The 20,539-nt window shown below is 39.6% G+C and overlaps 1 protein-coding gene across 1 annotated transcript in view; it reads right to left on the bottom strand.

Annotated features, from left to right (window-relative positions):
- The window catches only part of oxct1a (3-oxoacid CoA transferase 1a), a 92,580-nt gene that overhangs the window by 66,862 nt on the left and 5,179 nt on the right, over nucleotides 1-20,539 (bottom strand). Inside the window, exons 4-7 of the mRNA XM_033972896.2 lie at nucleotides 16,040-16,175; nucleotides 14,467-14,616; nucleotides 13,478-13,584; nucleotides 10,132-10,192 (exon numbers count right to left, since the gene is read on the bottom strand). Coding sequence (XP_033828787.1) covers nucleotides 10,132-10,192; nucleotides 13,478-13,584; nucleotides 14,467-14,616; nucleotides 16,040-16,175 — 454 coding nt within the window. The remainder of the gene's footprint in view (nucleotides 1-10,131; nucleotides 10,193-13,477; nucleotides 13,585-14,466; nucleotides 14,617-16,039; nucleotides 16,176-20,539) is intronic.

A 20,539-nucleotide genomic window follows, 5' to 3' on the forward strand; every position in this document is an offset into this window, starting at 1 on the left:
AGGATCACTACAGTTTTTATTTTGTGTAGAAAGGACCAATAATTACAGAGAAATCCAAATTTAAAATGTGTTATGCATTTGTACAATATATTGAGCCTAAAAAATGTGTGCAAAATTAGGTCTTATGTTTGTATTTTTGCCATAGCCCTACGTCAACCCATCTGAAGGGGACACTGTAGTGGATCTGGCACTCAATCGTGGATATTTTTCCATATGGCTGCTAACAATAATATTGAAACAAAAATATTCCATGAACACAAAATCCCCAAAGCGGGATTATCCCCCCCAAAATATTCAAAATGTGCAAAACATGAGCCACAATAAATAGCAAAATTACAGTTAGTCAGTTAGTATCTATAATGAGTCATAGAAGTTATTTATACAAATTTATACAGCTCAAATCTTATAATAAAACAGAAAAAGTAAAAAAAAAAAATAAAAAAAAAAGTACAGCAAAAATAAAAAAGTTGCTCAAGTATAAGTAAAAGTATATCATGAAAAAAATCTATTTAAGTAAAAATATTTAAGTGTCAGTTTAAAAATGTACTTTAAGAGTAAAAAGTAGCAAGTATTTCACACAAGTGTTGCTCATTGGTCAAGTGTAAATATAGTGATATTGATTTAAAATGATACATATTTTGTTCACGGAAACAATACGAATCAATTTCTCAATTTTTCTTATCAATTTTGTGTATTTATTTTTGTTTGCTCAAAGATGAAGCCTGAACTCAAAAACTTTAGTCAGGATGTTACCAATGGTAAAAATAACACCTTAAATCTTATAAGTCTATACAGGCCTGGCTGTAGTAGGTGCTTTTTTCTTCTTTATATATTTCTAATGACCTGGAGCAGGTCTAATGACCTTTACAGAATAAGAAAGACAGTAAAATCACAGTACTACAAATCAAAACGTAAATAATAACAAATAATCATCATAAAATTAACATTAAAGGAGAAAAACACAGAAAAAATGCAGTCATATGCACAGTTAAACAGAGCTGTTTTGAGCCTGGATTTAAACACTGTCAAAGTAGAGGCCTGTCTCACATCTTTAGGAAGACTGTTCCAGGTTTTAGTTGCATAAAACTGAAATGCTGATTCCCCATGTTTAGTCCTGACTCTGGGCACCAGCAGGAGGGCGGTCCCTGAAGTCCTCAGAGTGTGAGATGGTTCATATGGCACTAACAGGTCAGATATGTACTTTGGTGTTAGGCCATGGAGAGACTTGTTCACAAGCAGAGCTGCTTTAAAGTGTATTCTCTGAGCCACAGGAGCCAGTGCAGAGACCTGAGCACAGGACTTATGTGCTCATACTTCCTAGTTCTAGTCAGGACCCGAGCAGCGTTGTGGGTGTACTGCAGCGGATTAATGCTGGTTTGGAGAGGTCAGTGAGCAGGCTGTTACAGTAGCCTAACCTACCGGAAACAAATGCATGGATAAGTCTAAGTCTTTAGAGAGACAGTATTTTAACAGTATACCTTTGATTTTTTTTACGGTAAAAAGCTGCAAATGTTATTGATTTGATGTGGCTGTTAAAGGTCAAGTCCATTATTACCCCTGGTTTTCTAGCCTGATTTGAAGGTTTTAGAGAGAGAGACTGGAGGTGACTGCTGACACTTTCTCTTTGTTTCTGTGGGCCAAAGACGATGACTTCAATCTTGTCTGAGTTTAGCTGGACAAAGTTGTTTTGCATCCACACACTGATCTGTTGGATGCAGTGGCAGAGTGAATCCACTGGTCCATAGTCACCTGCTGCCAGTGAGACATAGATCCGAGTGTCATCTGCAGAGTTGAGGTAGGACACATTACTGCTGCGTATTAACTGGCCGAATGGCGCCATGTAGAGATTGAACAACCAGGGTCCCAGCCTTGACCCCTGAAGCACCCCACAGGTCAGGAACATTTAATCTGAGATGCATTTTCCAATTTCAACAAAGAACTCCCTGTTTTCTAGCTAGGATCTGAACCAGTTTAGTGAAGTACGTGAGATGCCCACCCAGTCCTCTAGTCTCTGTAAGAGGATCTCATGATTGACATTGTCAAAGGCAGCACTCAGATTTAAAAGGATCAAGACTGAGACTTTGCCTGCATCAGTGTTTAGCCGGATGTCATTTGTCACCTTGATAAGAGCAGTCTCAGTGCTGTGGTTGTGTCTAAAACCCGACTGGAAAACATCAAAGGAGTTGTTTATTTGGAGAAAGTTAATAAGCTGTTGGTAAGAAACTTTTTCAAGAACTTTGCCTAAGAACGGCAGATTTGAGATCAGTCGGTAGTTGTTCAATATTGTGGCAACAAGACTGCTCTTCTTTGCAGCCGAGTGTGAAGCAGCTGGGATGAGAATCAGCTCCTCCAAATCTGAGGCCATGGTTTTCGACTGGAAAAAAAGGTGGTGCCCTCTCCAGGTGGATGGTGAGTCTCTGCCTGAAGTGGAGGAGTTCAAGTATCTCGGGGTCTTGTTCACGAGTGAGGGAAGGATGGAGTGCGAGATTGACAGGCAGATCGGTGCAGGGTCTGCAGTGATGCGATCACTGTATCGGTCCGTTGTGGTGAAGAAGGAGCTGAGCCAAAAGGCAAAGCTCTCAATTTACCGTTCCTACCCTCACCTATGGTCATGAGTTTTGGGTAATAACCGAAAGGACAAGATCGCTGATACAATGGATTTCCTCTGCAGGGTGGCTGGCTGCGCCCTCAGGGATAGGGTGAGCTCGGTCACACAGGAGGAGCTCAGAGTAGAGCCACTGCTCCTCCACGTGTTCCGGGCATGTCCCACTGGGAGGACACCCTGGGAAAAACCCAGGACACGTTGGAGGGACTATGTCTCTCGGCTGGCCTGGGAACAGCTTGGGGTCCCACCAGAGGAGCTGAAGGACATGTCTGGGGTAAGGGAAGTCTAGGAGTCCCTGCTCAGACTGCTGCCCCCACGACCCGGCCCCGGATAAGCGGAAGAAAATGGATGGATGGAAGAACTGGACTAACATTTCAGCATAAATAAACAACCTGCTCTATCCACAAGATTCACTGGTTTGAAACACAAGCCTCCCTCACACTATGGCTCTCAAACCAGTAACAAAATGAAGTGTATGACATGTGACAGAAAACCTATTTGTTTTATCAAGTTACTTCCTCCCACAATGCACTGGGCCTCCATCGCACCTGGCATGAGTGAATAACCACACCAGCTGGAAACTATGGCACTCTCCACAAATGAATAGAAATTAAAACTGTCGCATAGCAACCATGGCAAGAACCGGTGATAATCTGGTGAAATTTCACATGCTTCATCCAATGTTTTTTTTTTTTCATCTTTGGTGTTTGTTGCATTACAACAAATCGTCTGGAAATGTGATGGTAAAATAATTATATAGCGCCTTTCCACCTTCAACGCTCAAAGCACTTTGCATCAAGGTTCCACTCACCCATTCACACACACATTCATACACCAGAGTACCAGGACACTGGGGGCGAGATGAGTTAAGTGTCTTTCCCAAGGACACAATGACAGCATTTATCTCTGGGAGCTGGAATCACACCGCCAACCTGTGGGCCTGTGTATCTGTCACTCAACAATGATGTTTACATTGAGAGCGAGATTCGAACCACCAACCTTCAGATCAGTGGACTCCAAACCAAGTACTAATCAAGAGGAAAGTGAAAGCGGGACTTGAACCTCCAACTCAGTCCACCGCAGATTAGTGGACAAATACTACCAATTGAGCTCAAAATTGTGACCTTTGCGAAAACCATGATCCCTTTTTTATTTTTTTTGTATATTGCCTACCCTTGAGCACAAGTACTAACAAATCAATCTCCATCAGGCTGCTTCCATCCAAACCAGTCAAAGAGCGAGGGTCAATATCGTCTTCCATCTGCACGTTTATGACTGGACATGCACTGGGTTCTGAAGACGCAATTATATTCACAGGTCAAGTCATTGTTTGCAGATCGCAGATAAAAAGGCTTTTTTAATGGGGCCTATGCAAACAGTTGGCTTTACTATCTGCAGTGCTTGGGTCTTTTATGGGTACTGCAAGGCTTGTAAAGGGTTGTAAAACAGAATGCATTGAGCCAGGCAGATCAATTAGCAACATCAAAACCCATTTGTCTGTACAAGTATTATATAGAGCAGGCGTTTTAACCTATGGTCTTAAGGCCGCAACCATAGACTGTATAAATTAATGGTCAAAGCTAACCTGCTAGACGCCACATTACAAATAGGTAGTAATCATTGACGCGCTTCTGGCTCCAATTCACTTTACATTGAAAAACTGTCAACCCTTTCTCTATAACTGCTGCAGTAAGTCTTATCATTTTGGTCTTAAAATGTTTGTATTAACTTGCTCTACATGATTCTGGTATTTTGTATTTCACTATTGTGTCCGTAACTTAAGATATGAACATTAATCACAGACCAATCAGGTGCCTTCTTTCACTGAGGTCACTCCTGCTAGCCTTATCAACAGGTTTAGCATTGCTGCCCCCTGCCAAACTAGCGGTGCGGGCGAGAAGGCGCGTTTCCTTCTACAGCCTTGCTCTGGATTGTCTCTTTGGCTGCTATGAAACTCACGGTTGGAATTCTCAGTTGTGTGGTACTCGTAAAGCCCAACCCACATAACCAAAGTATGGAAGAGGTAAAGGTCCTATATTACACAAAATTGACTCTTGTGAGTTTTAAGCCATGTTATGATGCTTTTATCTCCTCAAAAACAAACCTAGAGTTGTTTTTTGTTTCATTCACATATGTTTGAGTAACCCTTTATTATTAGTCTGTTTACCGCAAATATGTTGTAACATGAGATATTTACACAGAAAGAAGGTACACGGAGGTTGTTTTGAGTTTTAATTTAAGACACCCTTTTTTCCAAACTGTCCCTGAAAATCGGCAGTACGGCACCAACACGCCATCAACACGAGATGAACACACCTGCATGTTTAGAAAATAAAACAGCACTAACATGGGCCATCTGCTTTTATTTCCTCCAGAAGCTTTTGTTGTCTTTTCACATTGACTAAGTTTTTCCCGCTGCTGCCTCCAACGTCGCACCATTGATTCTTGCCAAGCTTACATGCAGTGGCTCTTTTGCCTTCTTTGATGGCCAGATTAATTACATTCAACTAAGAAGCTGCATCATATGCATTTCTAGTGTATTCTTCAGCACATAATCTTTCCCCATGTCTGTCTCTTTTGAGTTTGCTGCTAGAGAGTGCCCCCCAATGGTTGTTAGCCAGTAAAAATCTATGAATTAGCCACGTTGTTGTATAGGTTGCAGGGTTCAAAGCATGAAAATAACGTAGTGGCTTATAGTCTGAAATTTACGGTACATCTCCAAAGCTCAAAATGTGTTCCACCCTGTGATGTCATAATGTAGTAGTTTTCAAGTTAACAGCTTCCTTTTACCTTTTATCTGTAGAGATTGGCAATTCCAGGTTTGAAATCATCCAAATGATTCTAGGAAAGATATACGAAGTTTAAAAACACAGTAAAGCACTTCCTGTATTACCGCATGACATCACATGGTGGAACAGAATGTTTTCTCTTTGAGAGAAGTCAACCTAAATATGCAGGGTTTGTGTGTTAAACACGTGTGAATGAGACAAAACACAACTCCAGGTCTGTTTAGATGAGGAAACAACATTGTAACATAGCTCAGAAAACAGTGTAATAAATACCCTTTTAAACTGTGGCATATAAAGTAGAGAGGCAGAGCGGAGGAGCCAACTAATCTACCGATATATAGCTTCTTTTAAAAATCAGAACCCTTTGCATGACACAAAAATACTATGTGACTTTTCTGTGGGAATAATTGCTTCCATTCTGAGCCTTTAATTCAGGTGCAGAGCGGCTGAGTCCCACATTTCAATATTAAATCCACCCAATTATGGTGCCGTTTCACTTGGCATCTCTCTAAGCAGCTCCGCATTGTGATTCCCGTCACTGTGTCTGCTTCACCACTCCAGCAGCACACGTCAGCCACACATTATAATGCCCAGGGCTGTCAACAACTCCACAACGCCGTTATGCCATCACCCCAACGCCAGCACAATTGTCTGTAAAAAATGTAGAGTGATTTTAGCAATGACAGAGATCCATTTGTGCCCCTGTAAAATCATTGTGTTTTATGGGTCTGTTTCTTATTGTATATGGAAATTACCAGGCGCTCAACAGATAGTCATTGGGTTAAGTTGTCTAATTCAATGTACCGTATATTTAGCTACTTTAACAAGCTATTTTAAACAACTGCTGTATTCAGCTGTTAAGAGGTGTGTAGGCCTGGCTTACTCCTCAACAAAATGTACCAAAAGTTCTTTAATACAGTCTTTACTAAAATAGGTTTAGCTGTTGAACCATGGCAGTAGACTGTATAAGCAACCAAAGAGCCAATTCAGAGCGTGGCTGTTGAAGGTAATACCCCTTCCCGCCTGCACCGCTGGTTTAGCATGGAGCGGGAGCTTAGCAATGCTGTCAATCAAACCTGTTGCTAAAGCAAGTGGGAGCAACTGTGGGGAAATAAGGCATCTGATTTGTCTGTTATTAATGTTCATATCTTGATTTAAGGACACAATAGCAAAACAAAAATATCAGGATCATGTGGAGAGAGTTAATACAAACATTTTAAGATCAAAATGAAAAGTCTGACAGCAACATTTACAGAGAGCAGGGTGGCAGTTTTTCAATGTAAAGTGAATTGGAGCCACAGTCAATGGACCTGGAAGCGCTCCCATGCTCCCTTCCTATTTGGAACATGGAGGCTAGCACATTAGCTATGTCCATTTATATATAGAGTCTGTGCTTACAACGCACACTTAAATAGACTATCTTGTTAAGCCCTTGTACTGGCGACATAAAAATGTACACAAAACAGTTTTTTAAACCAAGTGATGATTGTTTCACTTTGCTCTGTAGTCTAGAGTTTGATAACACCATAACAGATGGAGGGGCTTATATAAGTATGGGAGATTTACTGTTTTTCAAAGAAATCTCCAAAACTTATGGTCTATAAATGTTGACACACATCTTTATTTGAGAGAGATAGGCTCTTTTGGGTTGAATAATGGCACCCCCTTTCTGAAGAAAACATAATTTTTCAGTGTGTGTTATTTGGTCAGTTTTGTCTCTTAGCAACAAGCTTTCATGTGGAAACAACAAAATGGTTCACTCTGCACTGAAACTAATATTTAATTTAATAAACCTGCCTCCATAGAGTTATATGGGATAGTGTAACTTCAAAGGCCATTTTCCCCCAGAGAGACATAAAGGTTCAGCTCTTAAAGTAGCACCAACTCACACCAAACTTTACAATCTTGGAATTAACAAGAAACGCAAGAAGTATTTTTTGATATCCAATTCCAAGTCTGATTTATTCAAGTTTTTGGCGAAATCATACTAGCAAGCAGCAATTTTGTTATTATTTGTAACAAAATAACTATGCAATGTTGCCAAATCCTACACACATCAATGATTAGGAAAAACTGGAGAAGGAAGTGCCTATGTCACAGTGGGCGTGTACCGGTGGAGGTGAAAACGTGGGTTGATCAGCAAAATGGCGTCTTGAAAATAAGCGATTAAAGATTACTCAAACATGAATCACTCCAAATACAACTCCAAGATGGTGAATGAGAAAGAAACGACTATAACATAGGTAAAAGCTCTGAAAAGTCCAGTTTGCAGAATAGTTCTGTTTAATCATAAACAAAGCTACAATTTGACAGTAAAACAGTAAATTCCACCATAGAATTCTGACCTATTCAGAACATACAGATTTCAGACTCATTTACCACCTGTACAATTACCTTTTTTTTTATTATGCCTAAAAATGTATGTTGCCATTTGGCTGCAGACGTTTCCAATCAACTTCGCTGGTCCAGACAGACAATAATTGAAACTGTCGCATTTATGAGAGACCTTTAGCTATCAATTTATTTCCAGGAAGCGCTAACAGTTTATGGCTAACACGCACACATATATCCGCACAGTGCTTGCCTGCCGGATTCATCTCTATACGAAAAGTGTGAAGCAGAGGAGGAGACGGGCACACAATCATGTGCACGCACACACACACACACACACCCACACACACACACACAGAGGAGCAGGGATGAGTTATCACATTTTGAGACTAATGAATGTGAGACAGGTTGATCGGCATTCGGAATAAAAATGAATATGACACAAACAAGACCAAAAGGAACACTGCCACTCAAAATTTGGAGGATTTAGGGACATTTGGGGATGCGCAAAATAACAATAAAAATCTAAATCGTGAGCTAATCCCTGTGACTATTTTGGATTCAGTGCTGCTTCAGTTTAATCCAGACACCTAACCCCACCCACTCCTCCAACTGGTCAACCTCTGTCATGCTCTGAGTGACAGGTGGAGTTAAAGTGCCCATATACTATTTTGATTTTGTCATCACAAACATAGCTGGAATTGTGTTTTGTTTCATTCACACATGTTTAACACACAAACCTGCATATTTAGCTCTTTTCTCAAACAGAAAACAATCTGTTCCACCTTTTGATGTCATGTGGTAATACACAAAGTGCTCCACTGTGCTTTTAAACTCCATACACCTTCACTAGAATCATTTGGATCATTTCGGTCCTGAAATTTCCTATCTCAACAGTTACCGTTTGCCTTCTGTTCTGTAAACTTCAAAAGTGCTGCTTCATGACATCACAAGGTGGAACAGAGCATTTTGAGCTTTGGAGATGTAGACAGACTAATAATAAAAGGTTATTCAAACATATGTGAATAAAACAAAACATAACTCCATGTATGTTTTTGAGGAGGTAACAGCATTATAACATATAACAAAGATCACAAGAATCCATTCTGTGTAATATAGGATCTTTAACCAATCACAGTGAGGTGCAGACTTTCAAAAGTAGCATATATAGTATAAACCAGACATGGGCAAACTACAGCCCAGGGGCCACACACAGGTAAGGGTAAACCTTGCTCAAAGTTTTTCTGCTATGTTTATTCAACTGAAATTTAATAAATTAATTATTAATTTAATTAATGCATAAACAATTTGTACAATGGGTTGCATTGGCTCGAACCCATTGTGGCCCGTGTGTCAAAAAGTTTGCCCATCCATAGTATAAACCATTTCTACACTGAAGCACTCCTGTACGAACGAGGAAATAAAACATCTCAACACAGGTTACAGCATGGAGAGCAAATAATCCTAATGCGTAGTCACAGTAAGCACTATATATCAATTTATTGTTCCAAAAATTTGGTGGCTGAGTTCCAGATTTGGAATTACAACCGCGTGTATCACAGTACCGGTAACCAAAGAGCCAATCTGGAGCGAAGCTTTTGAAGGTAATGCCCCTTTCCGCCCGCACTGCTGTTTTAGTAGGAAGCATGTGCTTAGTAATGCTGTCAATCAAACCTGTTGCTAATCATAGCGGGAGCAACCTCAAGTAGAAATGATGCCTGATTTGTTTGTTATTAATGTTCATATCTTGATTTACAGACACAAAATAAAAATACCAGGATCATGTAGAGTGGGTTACTACGAAGACCAAAATGAGGAGCCTGACAGTAGCAGCATTTACAGAGAGAGGGGTCACAGTTTTTCAATGTTAAGTGAATTGGAGTCAGAGCAGATGTAGTCGGACATGTGCCCATGCTCACTTCTATTTGGAATGTGTTGGCTACCAGGTTAGCTATGTCCATTTGTATATACAGTGTGTGCTGTATACATTTTACTTGTAAACATTGAGAGATTTGGTGTATTTTTGCAATAAATGTCTTCTATGGATAATTTTTGACCAATCCTACATACATTATCTGTTGCAGCCATGGGCGTCCACAAGGGAGGGACAACTTAGGGGCCCAGAACTGAACCTTTTTCCTATTCATTTATATTAAAGGTGGGCTCATGTGAAGCTTCTCGCCCCGGGCCCCCAAATTTCGGTCGACAAGCCTGGTTGCAGCATAAAGTGATTTCATTATTCTTGTTTATCACAGTATCTCTCTGTATCAATATATCACGGTTCAAAATGTGTTACCATGACATGCCTATTAACACACCCAAGAAATACACGACTGAAAATGAACTTAAAGAAGCAGTAACATACACAGCACTGATGTAACTGGCTTAACTGTGTTTATCTCTTACCTCTACAATCGTGATCTTTGCAGCTTTGCACATGGGCTGATTGAAGTTTCGAGCCGTTTTCCTGAGAGAAAAAAAAAGTATGTTAGAACTAGAATTCAGAACACAAGCTCCAGACTCCAATTGTAAAGAAATTGACTTGAATCTCTGGGAGAAAACTGCCATCTTGTGGTCATAGAGTTGATTACATTTTAATGAAAGAGCAAGAACTAAATCAAACCTATTCTGCGAAATGGAATTTTCAGAGCTTTTAACCATGTTACAGTCATTTCCTTCTCATTGACCCTCTGAAGTTGTATATGGAGTGATTCATGTTTGAGTAATTTTTAATCTCTTATTTTCAAGATGCCATTTTGCGGATCAGTCAGCGCTTTCATTGCAACCGCTACACGCCCATTGTGATGTAGACACTTCGTTTTCCAGTTGTTTTAGTTTAATATTGCAATTTAAAATGTGAAAATTATACCATAAATATACCATAATCCACGGGTGTCACAGATTATAACTCCAGAGCACACACAAGCACAATAGGGCTGATTTTATGTTACTTGGACAATTTAATTACCATATTTTACAGATTACATATCGCCCCGGTGTGTAAGTTGCACCAGCAAAAAAACACGTAATGATGAAGAAAAAACACGTACAAGTCACACTGGACTATAAGTCGCATTTTTGGGGAAAATTAATTTTACAAAATCCGAGACAAAGAACAATTTATCTATAAAGGAAAGTTATAATAATAACAATAAAATAGAGAACAACAAGCTGAATAGCAGTACTGTATAGATACGCTAACGTAACATACGCCGGCTTGTCCACAAACACGAGAAACACAAGAGTTCTTTTCACTGATTTACTGTGTCTGTTTATTGTGGTTTTACTTCTTCATCACAGTTCACACTGTAGAACTAGCAAACACATAAAATATAATATAAGCTCTGGCTCATATTATATATACACACAAAACTGCACATGAACACATGGAAAATATACATATCATTTTGGCCTGCTAGTAAACAAACTGGTGAACTGAAAACTTTATATTTTACTCTTCAAATGTTTCCTAAATAGTGCTCTGTCGGGTAAGTATTTAAGTACTTTGTATTAGCGTAAAAAAAAAAGAAGCTGAACAGGAAGTAGTTTTTGCGCCCTTAAACTAGACTTATGATAAACTAAACATTTACATTTAATATTGTTCCAAATGAAAAATTATCACCTTTATGCATGGCTGTCATACTGGTGCACAAGCCTAGAGTGCCCTCCCGCCGGTGTAACAATAACGAAGATGTGAAATTCTATACTTGAATAATTTCACCTATAAGTCGCATCTGAGTATAAGTTGCGAAACTATGAAAAAAAGTACGACTTATAGTCTGGAAAATATGGTAGTTGTTTATTTTTGTTTTAATTATGTTAACTAAACATTAAAGTGGTTATGTATGGACAGAAAGACAGCATAAATTGCGAAATACAATGAAGGAGGAGAATACGAATGTGAGTATGAATAGGTTGAAACGCATCACTTAAGAAAAAGTTTATTGAATATAATATAAAATTGGGGTATATAAATATTATTGTAAAATTATGTGTCATCTTTCCATTGTTATTAAAACCAGCATTAAATAAAGCTACACACAACAGCTTTACGTCACTGTTTAACGTGAGAATCATGTGCTGACTGTTGTGGAAACACAGTGGAGATAGTGAGACAAGGACAGAGGCGGTAATCCAAAGTGAAAAAGTGTTTGCTATAATTTCAAGGTGTGTGGAGGCACATTGGCTCTGTCAGAATGACCCCCATAACCCCAGCACCTGATCCACTCCTCAGCTCTGCACTCTTTAGCAGAATCTATAGTGTCTCATGCAGCTCACTACATTTGGGTCATGTGACTCTGTGTCTGGGTGAAAAAAAAAGTATATACTAAACTTGATTTCTGTCATAAATAATGATCAGATTGGACTGGCACAAGTCTTTATGGACTAATAATAGTCAGAAAAGTTTTTGTCAAATTGGATCTCACATAAACATAACACAGACTGGATTATTCAGCTTTTTGTCTGAGATGTGGAAATTATCCCAGTTAGCAGCTCTCGTTAAGGTAAGTGGCTAACTCTAGCAACTTCACACCATACCAGTTTATTTAAGAGTGTTTTATTCATAATTAGGATCAACAGTGTGATAAACCAGTGCTTCATTCAGTCATGTTGTGTCCAGTTAAATACCTGTTGCTGTGGTAGTGTTTTGCCAACTCTCGCAATGCATTGTGGTCTGTATTGACCAGTCTAGTGACCAGCACTGGACACTGCTTTTCAAGGTGCATTGTGGGAAATTTTGAGTGCATTGTGTTTTCACTTGGTCATTTGGACACAACTAAAAATGGCGTGACCCCTAAATCGTGTCCTCTGTAGGGAATAGTGTGGACACTGAGACAGAGCCAAGTGAAGTGTGATATATTGCTAAAGAAAAACATAAAGAAAAACATAAAGATAAACAATAATATTGAAATTACTTTTGGTTACTGACACAATAACCCGAAATCAAGCCATATAGTTATCTCAGTAAACCCTTTCTAAATGTATATGGTTAAAAATATGAGCTGATATAAATACATAGCAGCACGAAACACTTATTTAGTATAGTCCAGTGTTTCTTAAACTGTGGTGTGTTCAGTCTTAGATTAGACCTGGAATAGTCCTATTATAGACTTGGGTTACATCTGGTTTTGCACTACATTAGGCCTGGAATAGTCTTGTTACAGACCTGGTTTAGATCTGTTTTAGCCCTAGATTAGAACTGGAATAGTCTTGTTATAGGCCTGGTTTGGACCTGGTTTAGTCCTAGATAAGACCTGCAATAGTCCTGTTATAAACTTGGTTTAGACCTGGTTTCTCCTAAATTAGACCTGGAATAGTCCTCTTATTTGCCACTCTACACCTCAAATCTTGTTGTAATAAAAAAAAAAAACTATAAAAATCCCCCCTTGAGCAAAAAACTTTAAAAATAAAAAGTACACCCGATAAAAATGTAACGCTTAAGACAATGTCGGAGGTCGGAGGGTCGAGTCCGGCTCGGACCAAGTTCTGTCGTTGTGTCTTTAGGCAAGACACTTCACCCACATTGCCTAGTATGAAAGTGGTGTGTGCGCGAATGATTGGTGGTGGTCGGAGGGGCAGATGGCGCAGATTGGCAGCCTCAATTCTGTCAGTCTGCCCCAGGGCAGCTCTGTCGGGGTGAATAGTAGGTGTGCGTTTTTGGGGTGAATAGTAGGTGTGAGTTGTTGGGGTGAATAGTAGGTGTGAGTTGTTGGGGTGAATAGTAGGTGTGTTGGTGGAACCTACACCTCACCTAAAAATTATATTTCCGGCCTTGTCTGCCTTCCAGGCTTTGACCAGGGCGAAGTCTCCAGTGATGGCCTTCTCCATGATGTAATGTCTGCCACTGAACTCTCTGACCTGTGTGAAGAGAAAAAAGGATGTTCAGAGTCCACTGGCTCACACGTAAAGGGTCACATACATTTAGGCAAATATCCTTACTATGGTTTAAACCTTGTAACCACTAACTTTTACCCTATATTTGCATAGTACTTATGTAATTCACTTTAGCAACAACACTGACAGGCTTGATACTAGTGAACACAGCAGAGGGCTGAAGGTCATTGGTCAGTATCTTTGGCATTCCTTCCATAGAATGTATAAAAAAAAGTGACTAAGTGAGTGCTTCAGTCAAATGAAGCTTATCGGGGCTAGGAGTTATAGGGGCCAATTTGGAGCAGAGTTCCATATTTGGAATTCCAACAGCGAGTATCATAGCAATCAAACAGCCAATCCGAAGTGAGGCTATTGAAGGTAACGCCGCTTCCCCCTCACACCACTGTTTTAGCACAGAGAGGGCACTTAGCAAAGCTTTTAATCAAACTGGTTGCTAACACTAGCGGGAGCGACCTCAGGGAAAGAAGGTGCTTGATTTGTCCGTTATTAATGTTCATAACTTGAATCTCAGACAAAATAGCAGAATCATGTAGAGCAGATTAATATGAACATTTTAAGACCAAAATGATGAGTCTGACAGCAGCAGTTACAAAGAGAGAGGTCACAGTGTTTCAATAGAAAGTCAATTGGAGCCAGAGATGATAGAGACAGAAGCGCGCCCATGCTCACCTATTTGGAACACGGTGGCTAGCACGTTAGCTATCTCCATTTATATATACATATACATATATATAACATACATACATATATATACACACACATATATATCGGTCTATGATAAGAAACCAAAGTGGGCGACCAAACCAAGTGTGAACGCGCCCCAAAAACCCTTATATTTTGGTTCACCTCTCTCGGTTCACTGGCGATTTCAATGCTTCCATCTTTGCTGTACTTGATGGGGGAGCCTCCCTGTTGGATGAGAGTGCCATAGCCCGTGGCAGTGAAAAAGGCTGGGACCCCTGCTCCTCCAGCTCGGATCCGCTCAGCTAAAGTGCCCTGAACAAGAAAACTGGCATTAGTTCAGCTCAACTGGCTCACTGTAAAAGATGAAAATCTACATAAAGCTACATGGGTTGAATTCAGAATATCTACCTTAAGGTTTTTATGGATCTGTATCTAGGCCATGCTCTTACTATTTAAAATGGGTTCAGACTTGGTTCTCAGAGCCTGAACATACAGGTAGAAAACACATACAATTTTATCTTAATATGTGGAAAGTCCATTCCTCACATGAAAGCTCAGAGCCTCCAGAAATCAATCAGAGGCTGCAATAAATCTTAAATCTTACATACAGATCCTTAAATACTTGAGTAGACGATATTGAAATTATGTTTAGAGATGGACCAATGTGGAATTTTTCATGGCCAATACCAATACCAATTGTTTAGAATCCAGAACAACCGATATCAATGAGATCTGCCGATATTTTGGGGCCAATATTGATTATTTTCAATTATTATTATGTAATGTGTTTTTACTACAAACTCCCACCAAGCCCGTTTTTGCACCTATAAGAGAGCTGTGTAGTCATGGTTTGCGCAGCTATCTCTTCATATTAAAGTGTTAATATAAACTGTTGTGTGTGTTTTTAGGCAGCAGATCCACCCAAACAAAATATTGACATATGCTGGAGATTTAAGGCCAATATCAGATATGCTAAAAAGTCCTAATATCGGCCTGATATATTAGCCAACAGAATAAACCATCAGTAGAGATAGATTGGATATATGTTTTTTGTTTGTGTTTCAAGCTAAATTATCAGTCTATTGTAAGATTTTGTGTCTTATTTTAGCAATATTATGTTTCATGTTTTCTTGCTATCAAAGCATGTTAATAGCACATTTAAGCAGTGAAAAACTAGAAACTGAAGAAAAATATAAACAGATTTCAACATGCAATAAAAGTATGTCATTTGGACTAATTACATAATATTTTACTACTGACTTGTTAAAAATATTATGTGACTGACTATTACCTTATTATATGGCAAATGGTAAATAGTCACATTTTTATATACCGCATGTCCACCTTCACACTCAAACCACTTTACATCAAGGAGCCACTCACCCATTCACACACACATTCATACACCAGTGTATGCAGACATTGGGAACAAGGTGGGTTGTGCAAAGTGTCTTGTCCAAGGACAAAAAAAAACAGTCTGTGGGGGCTGGAATCACGCCGCTAACCTGTGGGCCAGTGGATCTGACCACTCTACTAATGATGTTTATGTCAAGAGCGGGATTTGAATTGATGATGGATCAGTGGACAAAACACTCTACCAACTGAGCTACCGTCAAACCCAACTATCAAAACTTCTCATTAACAACACCAAAATCAATATTCTCAATTATAGCCATTTTAACCGGTGTAGACAGTCTATTTTGCAGTGCAGTCTTCATTTTGTGAGGGCACCTACCTGAGGTGTGAGCTCCACTTCAAGTTCTCCAGACAAGTACTGCCTCTCAAACTCTGCATTCTCTCCAACGTACGAGGAAATCATGCGTTTGATCTGTTTGGTCTGAAGGAGCAGGCCCAGGCCGAAGTTATCGACTCTGAGGAGGAGAAACAACTGGAATTTAGTAAGCTTATTACCACAAAAATCAAGAGATAAGATGCACTGATCTTGAGCTGTCTTTGACTTTGTCGATCATGGGATCCTCTTACAGAGGCTAGAGGACTGGGTGGACATGTCTGGTATGTCACTAAACTGGTTCAAGTCCTATCTAGAAGAGAGGGAGTACTTTGTTGAAATTGGAAAATGTGTTTCAGATAAAATGTCCCTGACCTGTGGGGTGCCCCAGGGGTCATTCCTTGGACCCCTGTTGTTCAATCTCTACAAGCTGCTGTTAGGCCAGTTAATACAGAACAATAATGTGTCCTACCACAACTATGCAGATGACACTCAGATCTATGTCTCACTGGCACCAGGTGAATATGGACCAGTGGATTCACTCTGCCACTGCATCCAACAGATCAGTGTGTGGATGCAAAACAACTTTCTCCATCTAGACTCAGACAAGTCTCAAGTCATCGTCTTTGGCCCACAGAAACATAGGGAAAGTGTCAGCAGTCACCTCAAGTCTCTCTCTAAAAAAACTTCAAATCAGGCTAGAAATCTAGGGGTAATAATGAACTCAACAGATCAATAACATCTGCAGCTTTTTGCTATCTAAAAAACATTGCAAATTCAAAACCAGACTTGGAGAGATTTATCCATGCGCTTGCCTCCATTAAGTTAGACTACTGTAATGGCCTGCTCACTGGCCTCTCCAAACGAGCCTTAACACAGGTGTAGTACATCCAGAACGCTGCTGCTCGGGTCTGACTAGAACCAGGAAGTACAAGCACATAAGTCCTGTGCTCAGGTCTCTGCACTGACTCCTGTGGCTCAGAGAATAGACTTTAAAGCAGCTCTGCTTGTGTACTAGTCTCTCCATGGCCTAGGTCCAAAGTATATCTCCGACATGTTAGTGCCATCTCACACTCTGAGGACTTCAGGGAACACCCTCCTGCTGGTGCCCAGAATCAGGACTAAACCAGGACTAAACCAGGACTAAACCAGGACTGAACCAGGACTGAACCAGGACTAAACCAGGACTAAACCAGGACTAAACCAGGACTAAACCAGGACTAAACCAGGACTAAACATGGGGAATCAGCATTTCAGTTTTATGCAGCTAGAACCTGGAGTCTTCTTGAAGATGTGAGACAGGCCTCTACTTTGTCAATGTCTAAATCCAGGTTCAAAACAGTCCTGTTTAGCTGTGCATATTTTTATTCTGCACTTTTCTCTTTTAATGTAAGTTTTATGATGATTATTTATGATTATTAATGTTTTGATTTTTTGTATTGTGATTTTAATATATTTCTTACTCTGTAAAGCACTTTAGAGAATAATCACATATTATTATCTAAAGAGTGCTTTTATCATCATCGTGGCATAGGAATTGGTTTTGAGTATTGGGTCTGTTCCTTTCTATCAAAATAGAGTTCTATATATGTTCTTAAGGGTACTTAAGGGTACAGTGGGTTAATGATTTCATTTATCGAGTGGAAATGTGCCACCGTGAGAGACCAGGAGCCAACACCTGTAGATAACAATAAGACCAGGCAGTAACACTATGAGATAATGCAACGTAAAGATAAGTTATATGAGGTATAATCAAGTTACTTTTCTTGTTTATTTTGAACAAATGCCAAGAAAACTCCAAACACACACTTCCTACATCCACAAAAAATAGGAATGGGAATAATAGCATTGGCCTTATAGCATTCAATTATCAAAATACAAAAGTTTATTTCTATGGCACATAGAAGCTAACCAAAGTGTTTCACACAAAAGTCAATAAAACACAAATATACAGAATACACGATGCATAGGAAAAGAACAATAAAACACCAAGATATCCTGTCTAGCTACTATTAAATGCTAGGTTGAAGTGGTGGGGTTTCAGTCTAATCTTAAACTGTGTTAAAGACTGAGAGGATCTGGCAGGCAGGGGGCGCTGTTCCATATTCTAAGCACTGCCACAGAAAAGACTGACCTGGTCAGCTGACCTCAGGGCTCTGGGTGGAGTATAGGACTGCATAACTCCCTCAAATAAAGAGGACACAGAGTGCAAAGCGGACCCATAGAGTATATCTATATTCATGCTGACTTCTCTCAAACTGAAAACACTCTGTTCCACCTTGTGATGTCATGTGCTAAAAAAGGAAGTGCTCCACTGTGTTTTTAAACTCCATACACCTTCACCAGAAGCATTTGGATGGAATTGCCCATTTCTACTGAACTAAAGGTAAAAGGAGCTGTTAACTTGAAAACTACAGTTTCATGACATCACAAGGTGGAACAGAACATTTTGACCTTTGGAGATGTAGAGAGACTAATCACATAGATTCAAACATATATGAGTCAAACGAAAAACAACTCCAGATATGTTTTTGAGGAGGTCACTAAAAGCTCACAAGAGTCAGTTTTGCGTCTAGGTCCTTATATAAAGCTTTATAGGATTATTCTGCTTTAAGATTATTGTCTGAGTGATATCGTGACATTTCACACGTTTTCACATGATACAGTCTTTGAAGCGGTTGATTACAGGAGAAATTGGACTCCACAGGGGGACCCACACTGTCATGGCTCAGAGCTCTTTCTCCTCTCGGGTTACACACGACACAGTTCAATGGATGATTGTTCCACCAACTCAAATGTCTGTTTACCTCAGCACAACCAAAGCTGCAAAAGTATAATAGGGGCGGTGACAGAAAAGAAACACTGAAGACCAAAGAGTTGAGTGTGAAGTAAAGCGGAGGAGAAAGGTTAGGGCTGAAAGGGAATACAAAATGGAGGTAGATTTATTTTATGTGAGAATACTTATAGCTGAGTAGGTAGAGACCTGACGCAGTGCATTTTACTCAAGAGCTGCACAATGTAAGTTCCCTTAGATACGTGGGCACTGAACAAATGAAATAACCCAGCCGAGGTTGCGATGTGAATTCCATTCTGATGAAAAGAACATTCTGGATGTATACTCTCGGGACCTTGGCTCCTAAAGACCTCAATGAAGACTTTATTCTGAGGCTCTTTCTGCGACTCTTTTAAATGTTGACATCATTGCTCCAGTCTGTATCTGTATGAGCGCCTCCAATAACACCTCCATTGCTGTAGTGTTGGCGCTAATATGGTGTCCTATTTTTATATTTGTATATAAACTGTATATAGTGTAAATATATTCGGCTGTGGCAAACCTGTGTGTACACCTGTTTATATTTCTCATAGAATTCCACTGAATAATTGTAATTTTATTTCAATCTGTCATTTGTACACATTAGCTTTCCTGTCACATGATTGGTCAGGTGACTAACTGGGCTTGTATAAAACATGTGTGAAACTGAATGTTTCATGTCACATTGCGGTGCTGTTAAAATAATACAAAATTGGGAGCACCAATCGGCAGATCTGTTACTTTTTTCCCTAATATTTGTAGTAAATTTAAATGACATAATTTGAGGAAAATAAACAATATTCTGTATCAGCATCAGTTATGAAAAAAACAATAAAGGTCGATTTCTATACATAACCTTTTGAAAATAGATTAGAGGAGGCCCGTCTTTACGGCGGCCTCACGTTCCCTTTAAGCAAACATTGTGGGTAATGTTTTGGAGAATACAAAGTCCAAGCAAAATACAGTTGAACAGTAACTTGAGGAACACATTTGCTTTTACCACTGCAATCCACTATACAAGCACTTAAGCAATCAGCCAATGTCAGGAGGGAATTACAGAGGGAGTACAGAGACTTACAGGTCTCTGCAAATCAGAACAAAAGGAGATATAAACAGTTGAATTTTGGGCCCATAATAAGGTTGGCATGACTTTTGGATGTTTTGCTTTTAATAATAAACAAACAAGTGTAACTGTACAAAAATGACATTATTATGCCACAGTTTTTGGATTAGTGCTCCATTTCAAAATATATTCTATTGTTTTCCATTGTTTTGTCTGTGTCAAGAAACAAAACACTTTACAGCCAAGACATTCCACCTCCCTTCAGCATGTTCCTCTGGGCTTCCATAGCTCGGCCTCGTAAACAGCACGGCAAAGAAGAACGTGTTGGACTAGAGTCGTGACGATAGGCCTGTCACAATTACAAATTTGAAGCACGGTAGCAAAATTTTAAGTGCGATATTTTGCTCAAGTTAATAAAGACGATAAAGGATAATACTGTAATGTGTGTGTATGTGTGTGTGTGTGTGTGTGTGTGTGTGTGAGCGTGTAGGGGTGTGTGTGTGCATGTGTCAGACCCTGCACCCAAAACAGTGTTCAAAGAGACCCAGCCACAAGAACTAAGTAACAACACAATCAAAGCAGCAGGAGCCGGTCAGAAGGTCACAGGTAAAAATCACATGAGCTTCAGTTA

This window comes from Periophthalmus magnuspinnatus, chromosome 9, assembly GCF_009829125.3.
Source record: "Periophthalmus magnuspinnatus isolate fPerMag1 chromosome 9, fPerMag1.2.pri, whole genome shotgun sequence".
Taxonomy (NCBI): domain Eukaryota; kingdom Metazoa; phylum Chordata; class Actinopteri; order Gobiiformes; family Gobiidae; genus Periophthalmus; species Periophthalmus magnuspinnatus.